Here is a 21,891-nt window from a genome sequence, read left to right as displayed (position 1 = left end):
TTCCGTGTGACCAGACGCTGGAGGGTATAGGAGAGCACGGAGAGGATTCATTCAAAGTGGCAGAGAAAAACGATCTTACAGTACATTCAAGATCATCACAAGCGCTTCACGCCCGGAGAGAAAAAAAAACTAATGAAGCACAAACAAAGTCTCAGCATTCATGCAAAGGAGCACCCGTTAGTATGAACGACCGTCCAGAGTCCACCTTCATTGCCCTGCGGCTATGCAGAAGGAGAACGCTCAGGGAAATTAAAACGGATGCGCAGATAATGTCAGGGCAGAGAATGTCAGGACAGAGGCACGGATGCGCAGTGAATGTCAGGACAGAGGCACGGATGCGCAGTGAATGTCAAGGCAGGAGTTACAGCGATTTTAGGGACTGGGACCTGAGCTCTAATACCATGTCAGGCCAGGGGAGATTGTTCTTCAGAAGAAGATTCCACATGTTGATCTATTACTTCTATCCATGTCACCCTTCTCTTAATTCTTCACATAACCTCCTCCTAGGACAAAATAGTTTCCTTTTTTTCTTCTAGATCCTTTCACTCAGTCCTGCTAATAAGCTGACTCCACTATCGATTCCCACATTGATGAAATTTTCCTTTCAAAATATTTGAGTTTTTGATTCGAGCTCCTTTTTGTGTGGACCATTACTTTTGCACCTCTTTTTCTTTTATCAAATTCTTTTCAATTTTGTCGTGGTATACTCCTCATTGGTAGGGATAAAGGGATCACATTTATTTTTTATGAGTTTAGCATACTAAAGAAGCTTGAGCCATAGTGGCTTTGAATTGAAATAAAGATTGGAAGAATTATTATAGAGCATTGTACCTTGATTTTGGACCTCATTTATCTCTATTGTTTAGTTTTAGATTGAGAAGAAATTTAATATGAGTCAAAGTATTGATCACTACATAAAGATAACAATGCTTGAAAGTAAATAATGCAATTCTAGGCATAACCATAGAAATGAACATTAACATGAAACCATAGGAATTATAATTGTACATTGAATTGGGGTAGAAGTTTTCCCCACAAGCTTGCCTCTTGTAGGTCCTGTTTTGTCTCTGTCACTTAGCCACAACAAGACCTCTATAGTGCCCAAACCCTGAACATGGCACAAGATCATAGAACACTTGTCTTTTTACTTCCTCTTTCTTGATTGATTGCTTTGCTTTTAGACAAGGAAATTGTGCTAAAAAAAACCAAAAACGGACACCAATCACTGTCTTGCTCAAAGAAAAGATGGTATTAAGGCTGCATAAGTAGACAAGGTCTTCTCACCTACACATTGAACCTCAAAATAGGAGCAAACAAATATCCAGGCAAGGAGTATCAATGAAAGAGCCTGACCCTTCCTCGGTTGACATATAATCGCAATGATAGAAGATGTAATATGTATATCTAGAGATATTTGTAGCTGAGATTTAGTTGGAAATTGTATTCTTATTACATATGTTTAAAAATGAATGGTGATGCAATGAATATGCATACACAGTCATTTGAGACTAGAGCACAAGTATTGGAACTAATGGTGGTGCCAAAGTGCATTTTTTCTCCTCAGTTTAATATGTTAGTTATGAGTATTGTGCAAGAACATATATGTTTCTTAAGAGGTTAATAGAAAGCGGCGTCCTTCTAAATACAGCTACACAATACTCATGAAGTGCTTCCCCAAGGCTCACAAATTAGCAAGATCCTTAAAGTTTTTATTGAGTCATTTTCCTGAACTTGGGGAGCTTGCATTGGACTATACTTATTCAACAGAACTAAATGGATTATTACTGAACATGCATGCTCCTCATATTCTTACATCTCGGTCCCTCTATATGACACTCTTGGTAACTGTCAAACTATGTTTTCATCAGCTGAAACAAACCTTATTAATCATTTTTAAATGAGTAATCTTCAGCCTCTTTATAATAGAGTATCTTCATAATACACATCATTAGAAACACAGGACTAGTAATCCCTTTTGTTGTTGGGCACCCATAGGCCATAGAAGATGAATCATTTTATAGTGAAGCCCCCTTAGTGGTGGTCTTAGATCATCTTGAAGAGTGGAAAAATAAAATCAGGTGTCACTGGTTTGTCTCTCAGTTTTTTCTTTTTCAGTGTCCACTTCAATAACCATGTCAATCCTCTACTTTGTTTTGTTGGCTTGTCATAGCAATACCAAAATGAATTCAAAATCTATGTTCCTAGATGCAACCAACTAATTTTGAAAACAAATTGATATTTTTGGTTAAGCCAAGTATATAATAAGCTCAAGGATATCATTTGATGGCATTTGGAATGAGATGGATCCTCATCCTGCAACTGGCTAGGTAGCATCATGACCAAGTTCCACTTGCATGCATGACTGCCACCTTCTCTTGAAGTTTGTTAAAGGCCCTCATACTATAGGTCATATGTTTCGAGGCTTTGCTCAAATTTTAGTTACACGTTTCTTTCCACTCAACCACCTACTCCTCAAGTTTGCTAAAGGCCCTCATACTATAGGTCATATGTTTTGAGGCTTTGATCAAATTTCAGTTACAAGTTTCTTTCCATTCAACCACCAGCGCCATGCCTCCTGCCTTGCTTCCCGCTTAAGGTAGGGATCAGCTCCTCTTGTTTATTTTTCAAGTAAAATTCTAACTTGTTTCCTTGAAAGTAAAATTATTTCTTGAAAGCATATTTTTTATATCTTGTAGTGGTATTTTATTTTTTTATTTCTTGAAATCATATTCCAACTTTTTAATTTTTTTTGAAATATTGAAAAAGTAAAAATAAATATTAAAAATAGATAAAATATATAGGATATTTTGTTTGGAGTATTAACATAGCTTTTGATTGACTAACAGCTTGTCTTATTGCTACCTAAGTAAAGAGGTTAATGGTGCAAGCACAAAGACAACATGCGAAGGCTGAAAGTGTGCCCCTTACTAACCACCAATGAGTAAGGCTGAAAGTGTGCCCCTTGCTAACCACCAATGAGTAATTGCACGCTGCATGGTTTTTATGCGTGATTAAATATAAGTGATAAGCTGTCCTCCTTGCTGAATTAACAACTAAATTATAATAAATTTTATTAATAAAAAATATTAAAGAAACCAATGGAGTGCAATTTTATAAGGTTTCTCATCACGGTGGTAAGAAACCACATGGAAAATGCACCTTGCGCTAAGAAAGAATTCGATTATTTTTAATTTATTGAATAAATTGACCAATAAGAAAATCAACTGTACAGATCAGCAATGTCCCTGCTCCACGTAAGACATACAGCCTCGTCATTAACTACATACACGTCAGCAAACATCAATATTCATCTGTGCAACTTTTGGTGGACCAAGAAGATGCTGAGAACTAGGTTAGTCTGCTACGGGAAAACGCCAGGAACCGAAACCCTAAAGCGCAATACCTCTGAGATATCTGTTTTAAACTTCACCTCTTCCTCTTCTTCTTCCCTTCTTTCGTCTCTGCTCACACCCGAAAACGTTACAGGATTCGAAACCTGGACCTCCAAGCGGCCGCCATGACTTGAATCGTCCGCAAGAAGACGATCTGCACATTGTTCATTATATGTCCTTCTCCCGAGCAACTGCGATACCAAAACCACTAAAGTGGCCATTACAATCAACACTCACAATAATAATAATGGTTCCAAGTTTTATGAGGAATGAATATTGCAGTGGGAGAAGAACAGATGATAAATAAATAAGAAAACGAAGATTCTGAGGATGATGCTGGGGGTAGGTTAGCATCTGGGTTTGGGATTTTCAGCTGCGCGCTCGCCCTACGGTTATATTGTTTGTTCTATGGGCGGGCAGGCGGGTGGAATCAAACGCGGTCAAACGCGGGACCTCCGGGCGGCCATAATGAGTTGAAAGGTGGGCCAGAATAGTAGGATCTCCAGATTTTTATTGTTTGAACTATGGGCGGGCCGGCGACGGTTTCGCCCGCTTTGCAATTCACAAACTAAATGGCTCCTTTTAGACGATTCAATAATAATAATATGAGCTGGACTTGGCTGTACTTGTATGACCGAGGAGGAATAATAGTAAAGTTTTAAAAGGTTTGATAGAAAATCTAGTAATTATTTTCATCGAAAAAGGCGCGATGAATTTTTAAAATTTTATTGGTTATATTAATAAATTAAAGTAAAATAGTAAATATATAAAAATTATTAAATTAGTGAAATAGGAAAAAGAGAAAAATGGGTTTGGAATATGTTTTAAAATTGTTTTTATTTCGTTAAGAGTTTGGGTTAACGGTCTAAGACTCAGAGGCATTTGGCACGAGTGAAAACATTCCAAGTGGCCTGGTTATCTTTGAATAAGGGTGATGAGTGGCGTGGTTATCCTTGGATAAGGATGATCATTCATAGAGATGGTTGTCCTCATTGTTGGTTTGACAATTGAGCTTTGATAGGTTTTCCTAGAAGCATTTGGCACGAGTGATTTACCGACCACCAGTGGGTTATTCCAGGTGGCCTGGTTATCCTTGAATAAAGGTGATGAGTGGCGTGGTTATCCTTGAGTAAGGATGATGAGTCACCCTACATTCATAGAGATGGTTGTTCTCATTGTTGGTTTGACAACTGAGTTATGATAAGTTTTCCCACCTGTGAAAAAGAGAAAAAGAGAAGGTGGCCTGGTTATCCTTGAATAAAGGTGATGAGTGGCGTGGTTATCCTTGAGTAAGGATGATGAGTCACCCTACATTCATAGAGATGGTTGTTCTCATTGTTGGTTTGACAACTGAGTTATGATAAGTTTTCCCACCTGTGAAAAAGAGAAAAAGAGAAAAGTTTTTAAAATGTTTGATTAAAACTTTAGTAATTATTTTTGTTGGACCGTGGGTTATTCCAGGTGGCGTGGTTATCCTTGAATAAGGGTGATGAGTCAGTTTGCATTTGTAGGGATGGTTGTCCTTAATGTTGGTTTGACAACCGAGTTATGACAGGTTTTTCCACGCGTAAAAAAAAAGGAAAAAGAGAAGTTTTTAAAAGGTTTGATTAAAACTTTAATAATTATTTTTGTCGGAAAAGCCTATGGAAATTTTTTAATTTTATTTATTACATTAATAAATAAAATTTAAAAACAAGAGAGTTAATATATACAAATATTCAAATTAGTTTTTCATTTTTTTTGCACTAGCCTAGATCTATTATAGAGAAAATCAAATCTCTTTTCACTCTAAAAGAGGTTTGTATACTAGCCTAGACCCATCTTAATTCTGGATTTATCAAGCGTGGATCCAATCTCTCGAGGTGTAAAGTTTAAACCTCTTTTTTGAGTGCAAAACGTGAGGAAAAATTTGCACCTCGAGAGATTTGATCTCTCTCGACGCTTGATAGATCCAATTTAAGATGGATCTAGGTTGGTTATATAATACTATATAATATCTATATATGTGTCTCTTTTTTTATTCCCTCTCACTATCTCACCCCCCAAACATACACACACTCTCTCCATATCTATTTCTCTCTTCCCCTTCTCTTCTTTCCTCACTTTCTCTTCCCGCCCACTCTCCTCTCTCTTTCATTCTCTCTCCGTTGTTAGATGATCCAAAAATACAATTTTATCATAGGTTATAAAGTTAGAATAAAATAACTATTAATTTAAGATATTAAATGAATAATTATTATTCTAGAATGTTTAATTATTTAATGGAGACTTTTAGAATTAGCATATTGTTGTAACTAGATATGACTCTCCAAATGTGTCGTATCTTAGGCTCTATTGATCACTATATAAAGATAACAATGCTTGAAAGTAAATAATGCAATTCTAGGCATAACCATAGAAATGAACATTAACATGAAACCATAGGAATTATAATTGTACATTGAATTGGGGTAGAAGTTTTCCCCACAAGCTTGTCTCTTGTAGGTCCTGTTTTGTCTCTGTCACTGAGCCACAAAAAGACCTCTATAATGCCCAAACCCTAAACATGGCACACGATCATAGAACACTTGTTTTTTTACTTCCTCTTTCTTGATTGATTGCTTTTCTTTTAGACAGGTTAGTTGTGCTAAGAAAAACCAAAAACGGATACCAATCACTGGCTTGCTCAAAGAAAAGTTGGTATTAAGGCTGCATAAGTAGACAAGGAGGTCTTCTCACCTGCACATTGAATCTCAAAATAGGAGCAAACAAATATCCAGGCAAGGAGTATCAATGAAAGAGCCTGACCCTTCCTCGGTTGACATATAATCGCGATGATAGAAGATGTAATATGTATATCTAGAGATATTTGTAGCTAAGATTTAGTTGGAAATTGTATTCTTATTACATATGTTTAAAAATGAATGGTGATGCAATGAATATGCATGCACAGTCATTTGAGACTAGAGCACAAGTATTGGAACTAATGGTGGTGCCAAAGTGCATTTTTTCTCCTCAGTTTAATATGTTAGTTATGAGTATTGTGCAAGAACATATATGTTTCTCAAGAGGTTAATAGAAAGCGGCGTCCTTCTAAATACAGCTACACAATACTCATGAAGTGCTTCCCCAAGGCTCACAAATTAGCAAGATCCTTAAAGTTTTTATTGAGTCATTTTCCTGCACTTGGGGAGCTTGCATTGGACTATACTTATTCAACAAAACTAAATGGATTATTACTGAACATGCATGCTCCTCATATTCTTACATCTCGGTCCCTCTATATGACACTCTTGGTAACTGTCAAACTATGTTTTCATCAGCTGAAACAAACCTTATTAATCATTTTTAAATGAGTAATCTTCAGCCTCTTTATAATAGAGTATCTTCATAATACACATCATTAGAAACACAGGACTAGCAATCCCTTTTGTTGTTGGCACCCATAAGCCATAGAAGATGAATCATTTTATAGTGAAGCCCCCTTAGTGGTGGTCTTAGATCATCTTGAAGAGTGGAAAAATAAAATCAAGTGTCACTGGTTTGTCTCTCGGTTTTTTCTTTTTCAGTGTCCACTTCAATAACCCTGTCAATCCTCTACTTTGTTTTGTTGGCTTGTCATAGCAATACCAAAATGAATTCAAAATCTATGTTCCTAGATGCAACCAACAACTAATTTTGAAAACAAATTGATATTTTTGGTTAAGCCAAGTACATACAAAAATATAATAAGCTCAAGGATATCATTTGATGGCATTTGGAATGAGATGGATCCTCATCCTGCAACTAGCTAGGTAGCATCATGACCAAGTTCCACTTGCATGCATGACCGCCACCTTCTCTTGATGTTTGATAAAGGCCCTCATACTATAGGTCATGTGTTTCGAGGCTTTGCTCAAATTTTAGTTACAGGTTTCTTTCCACTCAACCACCTAATCCTCAAGTTTGCTAAAGGCCCTCATACTATAGGTCATATGTTTTGAGGCTTTGATCAAATTTCAGTTACAGGTTTCTTTCCATTCAACCACCAGCGCTGTGCCTCCTACCTCGCTCCCTCTTAAAGTAGGGACTAGTTGCCATGCAGCGCCTCTTGTTTATTTTTGCAAATAATTCTAACTTGTTTCCTTAAAAGTAAAATTATTTCTTGAAAGCACATTTTTTATATCTTATAGTGATATTTTATCTTTTTATTTCTTGAATTCATATTCCAACTTTTTAATAAAAATTGAAAAAGTAAAAATAAATATTAAAAATAAATAAAATATGTAGGATATTTGTTTGGAGTATTAACATAGCTTTTGATTGACTAACAGCTTGTCTTATTGCCGAGGCTGAAAGTGTGCCCCTTACTAACCACCAATGAGTGATTGCACGCTGTATGGTTTTTCTTAAATATGCATGATTAAATATAAGTGATAAGCTCTCCTTAACAACTAAATTATAATAAATTTTATTAATAAAAAATATTAAAGAAACCAATGGAGTGCAAAAGGTTTCTCATCACGGTGGTCAGAAACCACATGAAACCGCATGGAAAATGCGCCTTGCGCTAAGAAAGAATTCGATTCATTTTTAATTTATTGAATAAATTGACCAATAAGAAAATCAACTGTACAGATCAGCAATATCCCTGCTCCACGTAAGACATACAGCCTCGTCATAAAATACATACACGTCAGCAAACATCAATATTCATCTGTGCAACTTTTGGTGGACCAAGAAGATGCTGAGAACTGGTTAGTCTGCTACGGGAAAACGCCAGGAACCAAAACCCTAAAGCGCAATACCTCTGAGATATCTGTTTTAAACTTCACCTCTTCCTCTTCTTCTTCCCTTCTTTCGTCTCTGCTCACACCCGAAAACGTTACAGGATTCGAAACCTGGACCTCCAAGCGGCCGCCATGACTTGAATCGTCTGCAAGAAGACGATCTGCACATTGTTCATTATATGTCCTTCTCCCGAGCAACTGCGATACCAAAACCACTAAAGTGGCCATTACAATCAACACTCACAATAATAATAATGGTTCCAAGTTTTATGAGGAATGAATATTGCAGTGGGAGAAGAACAGATGATAAATAAATAAGAAAACGAAGATTCTGAGGATGATGCTGGGGGTAGGTTAGCATCTGGGTTTGGGATTTTCAGCTGCGCGCTCGCCCTATGGTTATATTGTTTGTTCTATGGGCGGGCAGGCGGGTGGAATCAAACGCGGGACCTCCGCGCGGCCATAATGAGTTGAAAGGTGGGCCAGAATAGTAGGATCTCCAGATTTTTTATTGTTTGAACTATGGGCGGGCCGGCGACGGTTTCGCCCGCTTTGCGATTCACAAACTAAATGGCTCCTTTTAGACGATTCAATAATAATAATATGAGCTGGACTTGGCTGTACTTGTATGACCGAGGAGGAATAATAGTAAAGTTTTAAAAGGTTTGATAGAAAATCTAGTAATTATTTTCATAGAAAAAGGCGCGACGAATTTTTAAAATTTTATTGGTTATATTAATAAATTAAAGTAAAATAGTATATATATAAAAATTATTAAATTAGTGAAGTAGGAAAATGAGAAAAAATGGGTTTGGAGTATGTCTTAAAATCGTTTTTATGTTCGTGTTTCTGGGAGGTTAACGGTCCAAGACTCAGAGGCATTTGGCATGAGTGAAAGCATTCCAAGTGGCTTGCTTATCCTTGAATAAGGGTGATGAGTGGCTTGGTTATCCTTGGATAAGGATGATCATTCATAGAGATGGTTGTCCTCATTGTTGGTTTGACAATTGAGCTTTGATAGGTTTTCCTAGAAGCATTTGGCACTAGTGAAAGCCTGTCCATTTACCGACCACTAGTGGGTTATTCCAGGTGCCCTGGTTATCCTTGAATAAAGGTGATGAGTAGCGTGGTTATCCTTGAGTAAGGATGATGAGTCACCCTACATTCATAGAGATGGTTGTTCTCATTGTTGGTTTGACAACTGAGTTATGATAAGTTTTCCCACCTATGAAAAAAGAGAAAAAGAGAAAAGTTTTTAAAATGTTTGATTAAAACTTTAGTAATTATTTTTGTTGGACCACCAATGGCTTATTCCAGGTGGCGTGGTTATCCTTGAATAAGGGTGATGAGTCAGCTTGCATTTGTAGAGATGGTTGTCCTCAATGTTGGTTTGACAACCGAGTAATGGCAGGTTTTTCCACCCGTAAAAAAAAAGGAAAAAGAGAAAAGTTTTTAAAAGGTTTGATTAAAACTTTAATAATTATTTTTGTAGGAAAAGCCTATGGAAATTTTTTAATTTTCTTTATTGCATTAATAAATAAAATTTAAAAACAAAAGAGTTAATATATACAAATACTCAAATTAGTTTTTCATTTTTTTTACACTAGCTTAGATCTATTATAGAGAAAATCAAATCTCTTTTCACTCTAAAAGAGGTTTATATACCAGCCTAGACCCACCTTAACCCGGGATCTATCAAGCGTAGCAAGGTGGAAACCTCTTTTTTGAGTGCAAAATGTGAGGAAAAATTTGCACCTCGAGAGATTTGATCTCTTTCAATGCTTGATAGATCCAATTTAAGATGGATCTAGGTTGGTTATATAATACTATATAATATCTATATTTATATATATGTGTCTCTTTTTAATTCCCTCTCACTATCTCACCCCACAAACATACACACACTCTCTCCATATCTATTTCTCTCTTCCCCTTCTCTTCCCTCCTCACTTTCTCTTCCCTCTCACTCTCCTCTCTCTTTCATTCTCTCTCCCTCCATTTTCATGGTAAAAAAGGGGTGAATATCCATGTTTAAGAATCTTGTCATATTGTTATAAAATATTTTGATTATGAATTAAGTTATCATTTTTTGGTATATGATATTGATAAGCCATGGTATTAGGCCATGCTATTGTAACAACGCCTATTCTCACAAGTTCATAATATTAATGGCAAAGTGGGGGTGAATATCCATGATTAAGAATCTTATTATACTGTTATAAAATATTTTGATTGTCCAATAGGTTATGTTTTTTGGACGTGGCATTGATAAGCCATGGTATTGTAACAAAGTCTATTTACAAGTTAATAATATCCATGGTAACGTGGGGATGAATATCCATGGTTAACATTTTCTGTATTGTTGTAAAATATTTTGATTGTGAAATAAGTTATGTTTTTTTGGGCATGCGGTCTTGATAAGCCACGATATTGGCCATGGTATTGTAACGAAGCCTAATTTTTACAAGTTAACAATATCCACACTAAAGTCGGGGTGAATATCCCTGGTTAAGAATCTTGTCATATTGTAATAAAATATTTTGGTTGTGAAATAAGTGAACGTTTTTGGGCATGCCTTATTGATAAGCCATGGTATTGGCCCATGGTATTTTAACAAAGCCTATTCACAAGCTAATAAAAAAATCAAAATATAACCAAATTTTTATTATTAATTCAGCGAATATCTAAATCTTTGCACTCATCCGCAATCACTTTTATCTTCTTTTTTTGAATTAAGTAGGCATTTAGAATTGCAAGATATGTGTTTGATAGATTCAGAGTCAAAATGGAACCATATTGTTTTAATTTTCCCTTTTAAATACACTATATTTCACATGAATACCATGGGTTCTCAATATTGTAGGTCAATAACATGGACCATTTTTTCTTCTTATAAGGTTATTTTTATTTGTTATTTTATTTTGACTAAGTTAACATGTTTACATTACATTAATATTTTTAGTTAATCTAACTTTTTTATTTTTATTTTTATGTAATTTGACTTAGTCAAAATGTTAAACATTACATTACAACATCTCTACCTAGCTGGGTGTTGAAGTGTTGAAGTTGCTAACATGTCAAGGGATCTGCCCAGTAAGAAGTCCCAACTAGACCTCAGATCGTTTAGAGTAGGAGTCCCAGTAGTGCATAGTACATTATAGCCTTGACTATGATTGTGCGCAGAGGTAAGCAAGATGTCTTTGTTGGAAGCAAGGGTGTGACCTTGTAGCATGTCAAGAAAGATGCATGGAAAGGCTCTAGCACACGGAAGGGGAGAGGAGTGCGCCCCTTAGAAGCTTGGAATAGTATGCAGCTTGAAAGGGAACACATGAGCTGAAAGACAACACAAGATGGAAGGAAGAATAGTCGACAATCCAAAGTGATGAGTTAAACCAACAACACGCTTCGATAAGATTCATACAAACATATACGAAATAGTCCATACATACATGCACAAGTTACAACCACATACATTGTTAGAGTAACCGGAATAGTTGAACTATAATAATAATACATGCATGAAACATGTTGGCTCTATTATATTAAAAGAGTGAAAGATCCAATCATACATACAACCATGACAGCCACTAGCCCCAATAGTGGAACGTTATAGTCACTACCACCTGCTCCTCCAAAGAGATGTACTCGCTTTGCAATGTGGAGAAGCCAAGGCTCGTTACAATACACTCCAAGCTTTCTCTAAGTTATACCTATCGAAAGCTTAGCTCCCAAAAGCCTGTACAGTGATTTATGAGGTTCTATATATAGCAAAGGGTGGGTCGACCCTTGTCATTCCCCTTTGTGACTCTTCAACTACCCTCATGACTCGTCAACTTACACATGACTATTTACATTCCACTATTGACACTTGGTCTTTCACTTTACAACATGTTTAGAATACATTCTACACATGTACCCATGTGAGACAAAAATGGGCTTGAGTAAGCCTGAGTAAGCCGTACAAGACATCACTCAGACTCAGACAGTTGTGGGAAGACCAACCTGTCAACATCCTCTTGGTGATCATTGGTGGCGAACTGATGCCAAGTTTGGTAGTCTGCTATGGTGTTTGTGTACTCCGTGGTGACATCCTTCTGAAAGTGAACTCTTGCCTCCATAGCATATGGGTACATTGGTCTGGCACCTCTGTCCAAATCGTCATGTAGCATGTGCATCATGATCTTAAGTGCAGTTGGACCAATGACATACTTGTGCATAGTGTCTGCACTCATCTGTGAATCTGCGTTGGAGGCTATGCGAATCAACTGCTCAAAGTACATGTCTAGCTCCAGTTAGACTTGGTTCTTTTCTTTTTCCTCGGTGAGTGTGCTAATGGATGGGATCGCATGTGTGCGCACAATGACATCCATGCTCCTGAACACTCATGCATGTGAAGCCTACAAGCTGGTGATGAGCTGTGGGAGGTCCTCATAGATCTGGATCTAACTCTGGATGCATGCTTTCAACTCCATTTCCTTGGTCTACATCATCTTTGGAAAGTACAACGGGGCTCCCTTGTACCTCATTGTCCATATCTGCATGTGATCGACAATAGTTTGTATGTCTGTCAAGATGGGTGCTCTCCTAACACGGTGTTGTTTCCAACGATTAAATGGACAACTGACTTATGCATGATGACAAAACTAAAGTACAACTTTCACATGACTGTCTCGATAGATGATACTTCATCAAGTATTTCTTTATTCCACTCTACTCTGGGGGATGTTGTAGCTTGCTCTTCTCTCTTCTTAGCCACACTTAATTACTTAGCCATACGCTCGTTCTCAGCTATCAAGAATCTCACACTTGAGCTATTGGCTTCAACATATGCCTTTGTAGCATCGGCCAATGCAGTTGGATGTCTGTGCACATCAGACACGATCACTCATTCTTGAAAGTGAGAAGGAGATGCATGGAAATCTAAAGTGGGCACTTTGCGTCATTTCACAACTCTGTGTTGTGACTCATCAAAGGATATGTTGTGCACATCTGTTTCCAAATTGTCCTCAAGGATTTCAGTGTTTCCTTGATCACTTAGGACTTGCTCTACTCCCGGATCTGGTGAAGCCTATGGAGTGACCTTTGGTTCCCTTGGAATGAGGTTTGTATCCTGATACTACTCCGACTGAACCATATCTGAGTCCGTTTGTTCCAATATCTGTTCAATCTCCTGAGAAAAGCCCTACTCGTATGACTTCTCACCATGTTTTCTATCTTCCAGTTGTTCTGATTCATTAACATGTATCTACGCAATATCCTCAATGTTTGCACATTGTACTTCGTGTTGTTGTTGTTCCTGCTGCACTTCCTTCTCCCTTTAGCACAGCTCTTGTTCTTCCCTTAGTTGTTGCTCCACCTCCTGAAACTTCTTCTCTGCCTCCTCCAGTCCCTGCTTCTCCCTTTGTCTCTGTACAATCCTTCTGGTGCGTTGTCGCCTCTTTGCTTCAATCTCCAGATATTCTCTTTCTACAAGTGGATCTTCCTTGAACTTGCAGCTTTGCTCTGCCTCTACACTGTCATGAATCTTCCTTTTTCCTTTGTCTAGTGCAGGTCTGCTACTCTCTGCTGCTACTGTCGTTGTTTCTCTGTCAAGTGTTGTTGCCTTGTTCAATACTAACCATATTACATCCACTCTGACTGGTTCTTTGAACCTTGAGAAGTTGTAGCAATATCTCCATGTGTCTTCCTCAGGCCAATGACATGCCCCGTGGATCCAGGGATGATACACTCTCACACAATGGTCCTTCACTACACAGTGCGGGTCATAGGGATTGAAACTTATAGTGCTAAAGGTGAATCTCTTGAATTCCTTCATCTTGGCCTCAGCATACTTGAGACTCTAGATCTCATACCACCTGATCCGTAAAGGAAAAGCAAGCCAAGGTGTCTTCTTCTTCCTGTGTAGTCTCGCTGACAACCATGTCGAGATGTGGTATGAAACCTCTTACATGAACAACTTGTCCATGGAAAAATTCATTAAAACATGTGGAGCCTTCTTTGCACTGTACATCTGGATAAAGGTGCAAAGGGGTGAGGCATACCAATCTGTTATGTTAACCAATCCCTCCATCATTTCCTATGACATGCAAGGTGAATCCTGCTCAAAGATCATCCTGTACACCCGAATGATGAAGTGGTCTGATAATTGTAGCATAACCCCACAGAAACTTCACTCGGACAACAACTTGTAATAAATGTGCACAAAGGGTTCTGAAGGTGTCTATGCCCAACCCAAGCCAGGGAACTATTGATGGGAACAAATTGCATCATGAATGTAGGCAGACACAAAGATTTTTGCTTGCTAACCCTTGGGCGGATGCTGGGAATTTGTTACTTGCCCCTTCAGCTGGAGAGCCAACATGTCAGACCAATTGAAAGGTCTTCCTTCATTCGCTAGTTGATCCAACACAATCACCCAACTCTGCGGGAAGGTCTTTGTACTCTCTTGGCCATATAATTGGCATGTGAATATTACCAAGAACTGATAAGCCTTATGTAGTTTCTTTGTCATATATACCTGGTTGGATGTCGTCTTGAACTTACACGGCTCTTGTACCCAGTTCTTCAAGATGTTTCTTGAGTTTGTATTGTTGTTGGGATAGGTGAAGAGTGCATCAATTTTGTTCACTGGTTGCGTTAAGTGATACATCTCCTGAAATTTCTCTACCTGAAGGTAGAAAGTTCTCTTCCACTGACACTGCTTAGTACCATTGTCTTTGGATCAATATGCGAGACAATCCAGTGTATCATGTCCGCACATGGAAATGCGGGATACCTACATGCAACCCAGTACAAGCCAGACTTGTGTATGTTGACATAGACTCCGCGGTCCTCTAGATACTCCTCAAAGGTGCCTGAAAAGATGTCATTAATGTGTTGCCATGTGATCTTGATCTCCTTCTCTATGAAAAACTTACTATCTTCATATCTGGGCAACCTCACAGACACCTGCTCGACCACATTGCCAGTTGCTCTCTCAATGGTGTCCTTTGTCCCTACTCTCTTGGAAGATATTGTACTTTTACTGCTAAGAGACTGATGAACACCTGTGATACCTGGAGATAGAGCAATGTCCATGGCAAGAAAAATTTCAGTTGAAAACCAAAAGCAACTCGAGCACCAACATGCAACACATCTAGGTGACTGCTTAGGAAAATTGTGCAGTTTCCTTTAAGAGAGGCTGGGAGACTGACTCTTGCAATTGCGCAGAGTACAATCCAGGTTTCCAGTGAACTGACTAACTACTAAAACTATGCAGAGAATAGTACATCTTGGCCTGCTGAGGATTGGAACTACACAGTTTCAGTCAGCATCACTGCTACCGACGAAATTTCACTACACAATCCCAGGGGCCAACTGAGGCATTTCCTCTCAAAATTACATAGAGCACAGCGTATGAGGCTAGTGTGAGGTAATATCTACGCAATTCGTGGGAGCAGGAAAAGGCTTTCCATCCCATAAATGCACAGTGCAAGCCGAGTAAGGCAAGGTCCAAGCCAAGGCAGCTTAGACTTGCCGACATGCGACTGAAAATTAGTAAGGATTAAAAGAATGTGCAAATTTGGTGCAGACATAAGTGAATGAACATGCATGTGATTATAGACAACACAAGATTCAGTAAAAGGGAAAACAATGAAGTGTGTGAAGTGAGTCACTGCAACGGGTATCGTTAGTGTAGAAACAATGTCATGCATGCGACAGCAAGGAAATGCAATGCAGGACTCAAAAAAACACTTCTACAAGACAACATGCATTGAAATGATAATAAGCGTTCAATGAAACCAAGCAAACAACATTCATACAAACCAAAATGTAAAAAGTGACAGAAGAGCCACAAAATACGTGGAAAGCAGACTTACCCGAAAAAAAAATTGTGATGAGTGTGTCGAAGGTTCCTAGATGTGTTGGGGATGTCAGAGCTCCAAGATCGAAAGTGAAGAATGAGCTCTAAGGTGTCAAATAAATAGTTTTGAAAAGATCAAGCTTTATGATGCACATGCCACAAATCTAGGAAAAAGTGACACTTGGTGGGAGGTTTCTAAAATTGATTTTGTATTTAACCCCCAACTGCTAAAAATAGATCCCTAAAATATAGGGATTTTTTTATTTTTTCTTTTATGGGGAAAAATGCCCATTCATGCAAGACAATATTGCATAGTCCTGGAGGGAAATGGTCAACTTGTGAACACATGCAATGGTCAGCAAGCCATGGGATGAATTTTGCGTAGTTTCTGCGCTGAGTGGCTCTAGCTTCCCCTCAAGATCTGCGTAGTTTCTAGACTGAAGCCAAGGCTACCAGTCAGTACCATGTAAATTCTAAGAGCAAGTGCGGTGATGGGCTACTCTGTGCAATTTTCTTGGGGAAGGCAACGTGCCTGCTCTATGCAATTCTAGAGAGTAATGCTAGCTGGTAGGATGCAGTATGCAATTCCGGAGAGCAAGGTTGGTTTCCCTCCAGTGCTGCATAGTTTTCTAAATTAGCACAAGAACGAGTTTGAGACCAAGCCACGGGAAGTAACCTTGCAAGCGAAATACAAACAAGCTAACGAACACAAGTTGTTATGCCAAAAAAACTCAATTGAAAGCATACGTACCTGGGTAGTGCAAGACGTGATGCTAAAGTTGGTTGGTAGGGGGGTTCCAAAACGAAGCTAAGGAAAAATTTTGGAGGGTGGTTGTAGCCACTACAACATTAGCAACACACTAGTGGAACACTAGCTCTCTGAGTGGACTTTTTTCCATGAGAAGAAATTCTAACTCCTTCGGAAGTATTGTTCGATTCTTTGATCATCATGGTTTCCACACTAGCTTGAGTGAAAGATGTAGCACCTGCCATTCTCTTAATCGATCAGCACACATTCCAAGCCAAGTCAACTTAGTTATTTCGATGGGGATGAGGGGTATATTGGTGCACAAGTAATATAGTTGTCAGAGTTGAAGTTTCATCTCTAGTGTTGCTTTGCTACTAGCAGGCCTGGTCAATACCCCAACGAAGTTACTTGCATCACCTCTCTGCAGAAGAAACCTTTCTCTTCTTTTTCCTTATTCATTTTTCATTCATTTTTTCTTTTTTTTCTTTTTTCATTTTCAAAGAACTGTGCACAGGAACTTATTTATTTCAGAGGTGGAAGAGGGATCCCGACTTATTCAGAGAATAAGAGTTTGTTCCTTCGGAGAAGCATGTTATATATACCTCTAGCATACTTGTTAAGGTTTTCCCCTCACCTTACCCTACTTGACTGAGCTGACAAGGGTTAACCCAAAAGAAACGATTAGAGTAGTTGGTACTAATTATAGTGCAAGTGTTGTGTTTTCGCCAAGATTCTCTTCGAACAAAATGTATTTTCCATTGGTGTATCATTGATTGAAGACAACAAGTTATGCGTAAAGAGAGAGGATGAAAAATAACTAAGTGTTGATAGTTTTACAAGTTCTCTTGTACTTTACCCTACTTGCCTTAAGAGTCACACACGGTTTCATGCAAACTAACCTATGGACATAAACAAGAAAACAATACAATAAAGCAAAGAGAAGAAGAAAATGTGAAAGCAAAGCAAGTAAAAAAAGCAAGCAAGAAAGCAAACAAACAAACAAACAAAGTAAGAAGGAAAACATGCATGCAAGCAAACAAGACACAAAAAAACACTACTCCTACTCCTAAGCTAACAATGTATGGGCTTGATCATGTGAAGTGATATTTCCAATGCAGCCATCATGCATTAGTTGACCCATGTTTGTGAACGCATGGTTCGTGAATATCAACACACTCTGAGTTTAAACACGTGCACAGAAAAGGAAAGAGTGAAAGCGCAAGACAAGCATTCTGCGGACTTAACATGGTGTTGTGATACACTACGTGTAGATGTTAAGCATGCACACTCTTTTGACTGTGACAGACAAGAAAACATGAGAAAGAGAGACAACTACATGCAGATGTTAAGCATGCACACTCTTTTGACTGTGATAGACAAGAAAACATGAGAAAGAGAGACAACTTACACTTTTCAAGCGTGATCACTGTGTATGATTCCTCCAATGCATGAGCGATGGGATCATGTGATTCAAGTGGAGGATGTGAATTTTGTGTATTGGATTGATCTTCAATGCATAGAGATGAGTGATGAGAAGCCTTGGGTGGTTCAATAATTTCGAGATTGGAAGTGAAACTAACCTCAGGACAATGAGGGCCTGACATAACCATCAGCTCAGGCTGAAGTTCCTTGATAACTTGCGGGGTTTCGACTTCATCGACAGATAGATCATCATAAATGGGTGGCTTGGAAAGATCAATAGCAATTGCATCAATGTTGTGATCTAATATAGGAGTAAAGAGATCAAGGGTTCTTGCCTTATGTTCTGCTAACCATTCTACAGCCACTCTGATAGGTTCATTGAGCCTTGAGGAGTTGTAGTAGTATCTCCATGGGTCTTTCTTAGGCCAACGACATGCCCCGTGGATCCAAGTATGATACACTCTCACACATTGGTCCTTCACTACGCACTGTGGGTCATATGGATTGAAACTTCTGGTGCCGAAGGTGAATCTCTTGGATTCCTCTATATCAGCCTCAGAATGCTTGAGACTCTAGATTTCATACAACTTGATCCGCAAAGTAAGAGTGGGCTAAGGTGCCTTCTTCTTCCTATGTGATCTCACTGATAACCCTGTCAAGATGTTGTATGCAACCTCTTGCATGACTATCTTGTCCATGGCAAACTTCAGTAACATATGCAGAGCCTTCTCTGCATTGTACATCCCGACGAAGTTGCCAAGGGGTGAGGAATACCAAACTTCTATGTTAACCAATGCCTCCATCACTACCTATGACATGCAAAGCAGATCCTGCTCAAAGATCGTCCAGTACACCGGGATGACGAAGTGGTCTGATAATTGTAGTATAACTCCATGGAAACTACACTCGGAGAACAACTTGCAATAGATGTGAACAGAGGGTTTTGAAAGTGTCCATTCCCAACCCAAGCCACGGAACTGTTGATGGGCACAAATTTCATCAAGAATGTAGGCTGACATGAAGATATTTTCTTGTTGACCCTTGGAAGATGTCGAGCATTTGTTACTTGCCCCTTCAGCTCAAAAGCCAACATGTCGGACCAATTGAAAGGTCTTCATTCGTTCACCAGCTAATCCAACACAATCACCCAAATTTTTGGGAAGGTCTTTGTACTCTCTTGGCCATATAACTGACATGCGAAGATGACCAAGAACTGATAAGCCTTCCATAGTTCTTTTGTCTTGTATACCTGGTTGAGTGTCATCCTGAACTTAGATGACTCTCTTACCCAACTCTTCAGGATGTTTCTTGAGTTTGAATTGCTGTTAGGATTGGTGAAGAGATCATCCATTTTGTTCACCGACTATGGTGAGTGATACATCTCCTAAAAGTTATCTGCCCTGAACGTAGCAAGTTTTGTTCCACTTGCATTACTCAATACCATTCTCTCTGGACCAGTATGCATGAAAATCTAATGGATCATTTGTGCACATGGAAATGAAGGACACCTGCATGCAACCTGATACAAGCCAGACTTGTGTATGTTTACATAGACTCTGCGTTCCTCTAGTGTATGTTGACAGAGACTCTGTGGTCGTCTAGATTCTCCTCAAATGTGCCTGAAAAGATGTCATTGATGTCATACCAGGTGATCTTGATCTCCTTGTCTATGAACAACTTAGCACCTTCATAGATGGGCAAGTTCACAAGCACTTGCTTGACCAAATCTCCAGTTGTTCTCTCAATGGTTTCCTTTGACCCTGCTCTGTTGGAAGCCATTGTACCTATACTGTTGAGAGACTGATGAACACCTGTGATACCTATAGACAAAGAAATTATCATGACAAGAAAAATGTTAGTTGAAAACCATAAGCAACTCAAGAATTGACATGCAACACACCTGGGTGACTGCTTGGGAAAATTGCGCAGTTTCCTCTAGGAGAGGTTGGTTGACTGACTATTGGAATTGCATAGAGAAAAATCCAGATTTCTAGTGAGATGACTGACTGTTGAAACTATGCAGAGCATAGTCCATCTTGGCCTTCTGAGCACTGGAATTGCATAATGCACAGTTTCAATATGGATCACTACTACCTGCAAAATTGCACTACGCAATCCCAGGGGCCAACTAAGGCACTACCTCTCCAAAGCGTGTAGAGCATAGCCTGTGAGGCCAGTGTGAGGCAAGATCTACATAATTCTTGGGAGCTGGGGATGGTTTTCAATCCCATAAATGTGCAGTGCAAGTCGAGCAAGGCAAGGTCCAGGCCAAGGCAACTTAGACCTGCCGACGGATGACTGAAAATCAGTGAGGAATGAAAGCATGGGCAAAGCTAGTGCAGAGATGAGTGAATGAACATGCATGTGATTACGGTCAACACAAGATTTAGTAAAAGGGAAAACAATGAAGTGTGTGAGGCAAGTCGCTGCAACAACAACTGTTCGTGCAGAAATAGTGTCATGCATGCGACATCAAGGAAATGAAATGCATGACTTGAAACAATGCTTCTACAAGCTAACATGCATTGAAACGATAACAAGTATTTAATAAAACTAAGAAAATAAAATTCACACAATTTGAAATGTAAAAAGCGACAGAAAAGCAGCAAAAGACATGAAAAGCAGACTTACCCAAAAAAAATTGTGATGAGTGTGCTGAAGGTTCTTAGATGCATTGGGGATTCCAGAGCTCCAAGATCAAAAATTAAGAATGAGCTCTGAGGTGTCAAATAAATAGTTTTAACAAGATTGAGGTTTATGATCCGCATGTGACAAATATAGGAAAAAGTGACACTTGGCTGGAGGTTTCTAAAATGGATTTTGCATGTAACCCCCAGTTGCTAAAAATAGATCCCTAAAATCTAGGGATGCTTTTTAATTTTTTATTTTTTGGGAAAAAACTTCCCATGCATGGAAGACAGGATTGCACAATCCTGGAGAGAACTGGTTAACCTGTGAGCACATGTAATGGTCAACAAGCCATGAGATGACTTCTGCACAGTTTTTGTGTTGAGTGGCTCTAGCTTCCCCTTAAGCTCTGTATGGTTTCTGGACTGAAGCCAAGGTTTCCAGTCAGAACTATGAAAATTATAAGAGCAAGCACGGTGATGGGTTGCTCTGCGCAGTTTTCTTGGGGAAGGCAACCTGCCTGCTCTGCGAAATTATGGAGAGCAATGTTGGCTGTCAAGATGCACTATGCAATTCCAGAGAGCAAGGCTAGTTTACCTCCAGTGCTGCGTAGTTTTCCAAATTAGCACAAGAACCGATTTGAGAACAAGTCACGCGAGGCCAACTTTTGGGGTGAAAGTCAAACAAGTTAGTGAACACAAGCTGTTATGCCAAAGAAACTCAACTGAAAGCATAAGTACCTAGGTAGTGCAAAACATGTTGCTAAGGATGGTTGGTAGGGAGGATCCAAAACGAAGCTAAGGAAAAATTTTGGAAGGTGGTTGTAGCCACTACAACACTCGGCTAGAGAGCCCCTTTCGACCCAAAAATTGGGTGAAGATTTTTTTGTTGAGAATTTATAGTATAATTTTTTCATAAATAATAAAGGTTAGATGTTATTTGAAACTACATAATTCCAATAGAACTTGTTAATAATGATTATAAGTGTTACTCTCTTTCTTCCTATACTATGTTGAATTTTTATTTTCTTCCTAAACTTATATTTAAAAGTGTGTGATTAGTTAAGAGATCGTCTTCCTTAAATATAAGTAATTAGGTTAATGACTCAAA

The 21,891-nt window shown here is 38.7% G+C and overlaps 2 protein-coding genes across 2 annotated transcripts; both read right to left on the bottom strand.

Moving 5' to 3' along the window:
* Positions 1-3,166: 3,166 nt before the first annotated feature.
* On the bottom strand, positions 3,167-3,747 carry LOC149164100 (uncharacterized). The gene has a single exon (XM_089430861.1). The coding sequence runs from the start codon at positions 3,611-3,613 to the stop codon at positions 3,362-3,364; it is 252 nt and encodes an 83-aa protein (XP_089286987.1). The 5' UTR covers positions 3,614-3,747; the 3' UTR covers positions 3,167-3,361.
* A 4,174-nt stretch (positions 3,748-7,921) lies between these two features.
* LOC149164099 (uncharacterized) lies at positions 7,922-8,521 on the bottom strand. Its single transcript, XM_089430860.1, has one exon. The coding sequence runs from the start codon at positions 8,366-8,368 to the stop codon at positions 8,117-8,119; it is 252 nt and encodes an 83-aa protein (XP_089286986.1). The 5' UTR covers positions 8,369-8,521; the 3' UTR covers positions 7,922-8,116.
* Between the last annotated feature and the right edge of the window lie 13,370 nt (positions 8,522-21,891).

Source organism: Pinus tabuliformis, chromosome 5_1 (assembly GCF_031772625.1).
Source record: "Pinus tabuliformis cultivar Carrire ecotype Pingquan chromosome 5_1, CPIR1, whole genome shotgun sequence".
In the NCBI taxonomy this organism is placed as follows: domain Eukaryota; kingdom Viridiplantae; phylum Streptophyta; class Pinopsida; order Pinales; family Pinaceae; genus Pinus; species Pinus tabuliformis.
The sequence above is the reverse complement of the archived record's forward strand: the minus strand, read 5'-3'. Positions and strand labels throughout refer to the sequence as shown.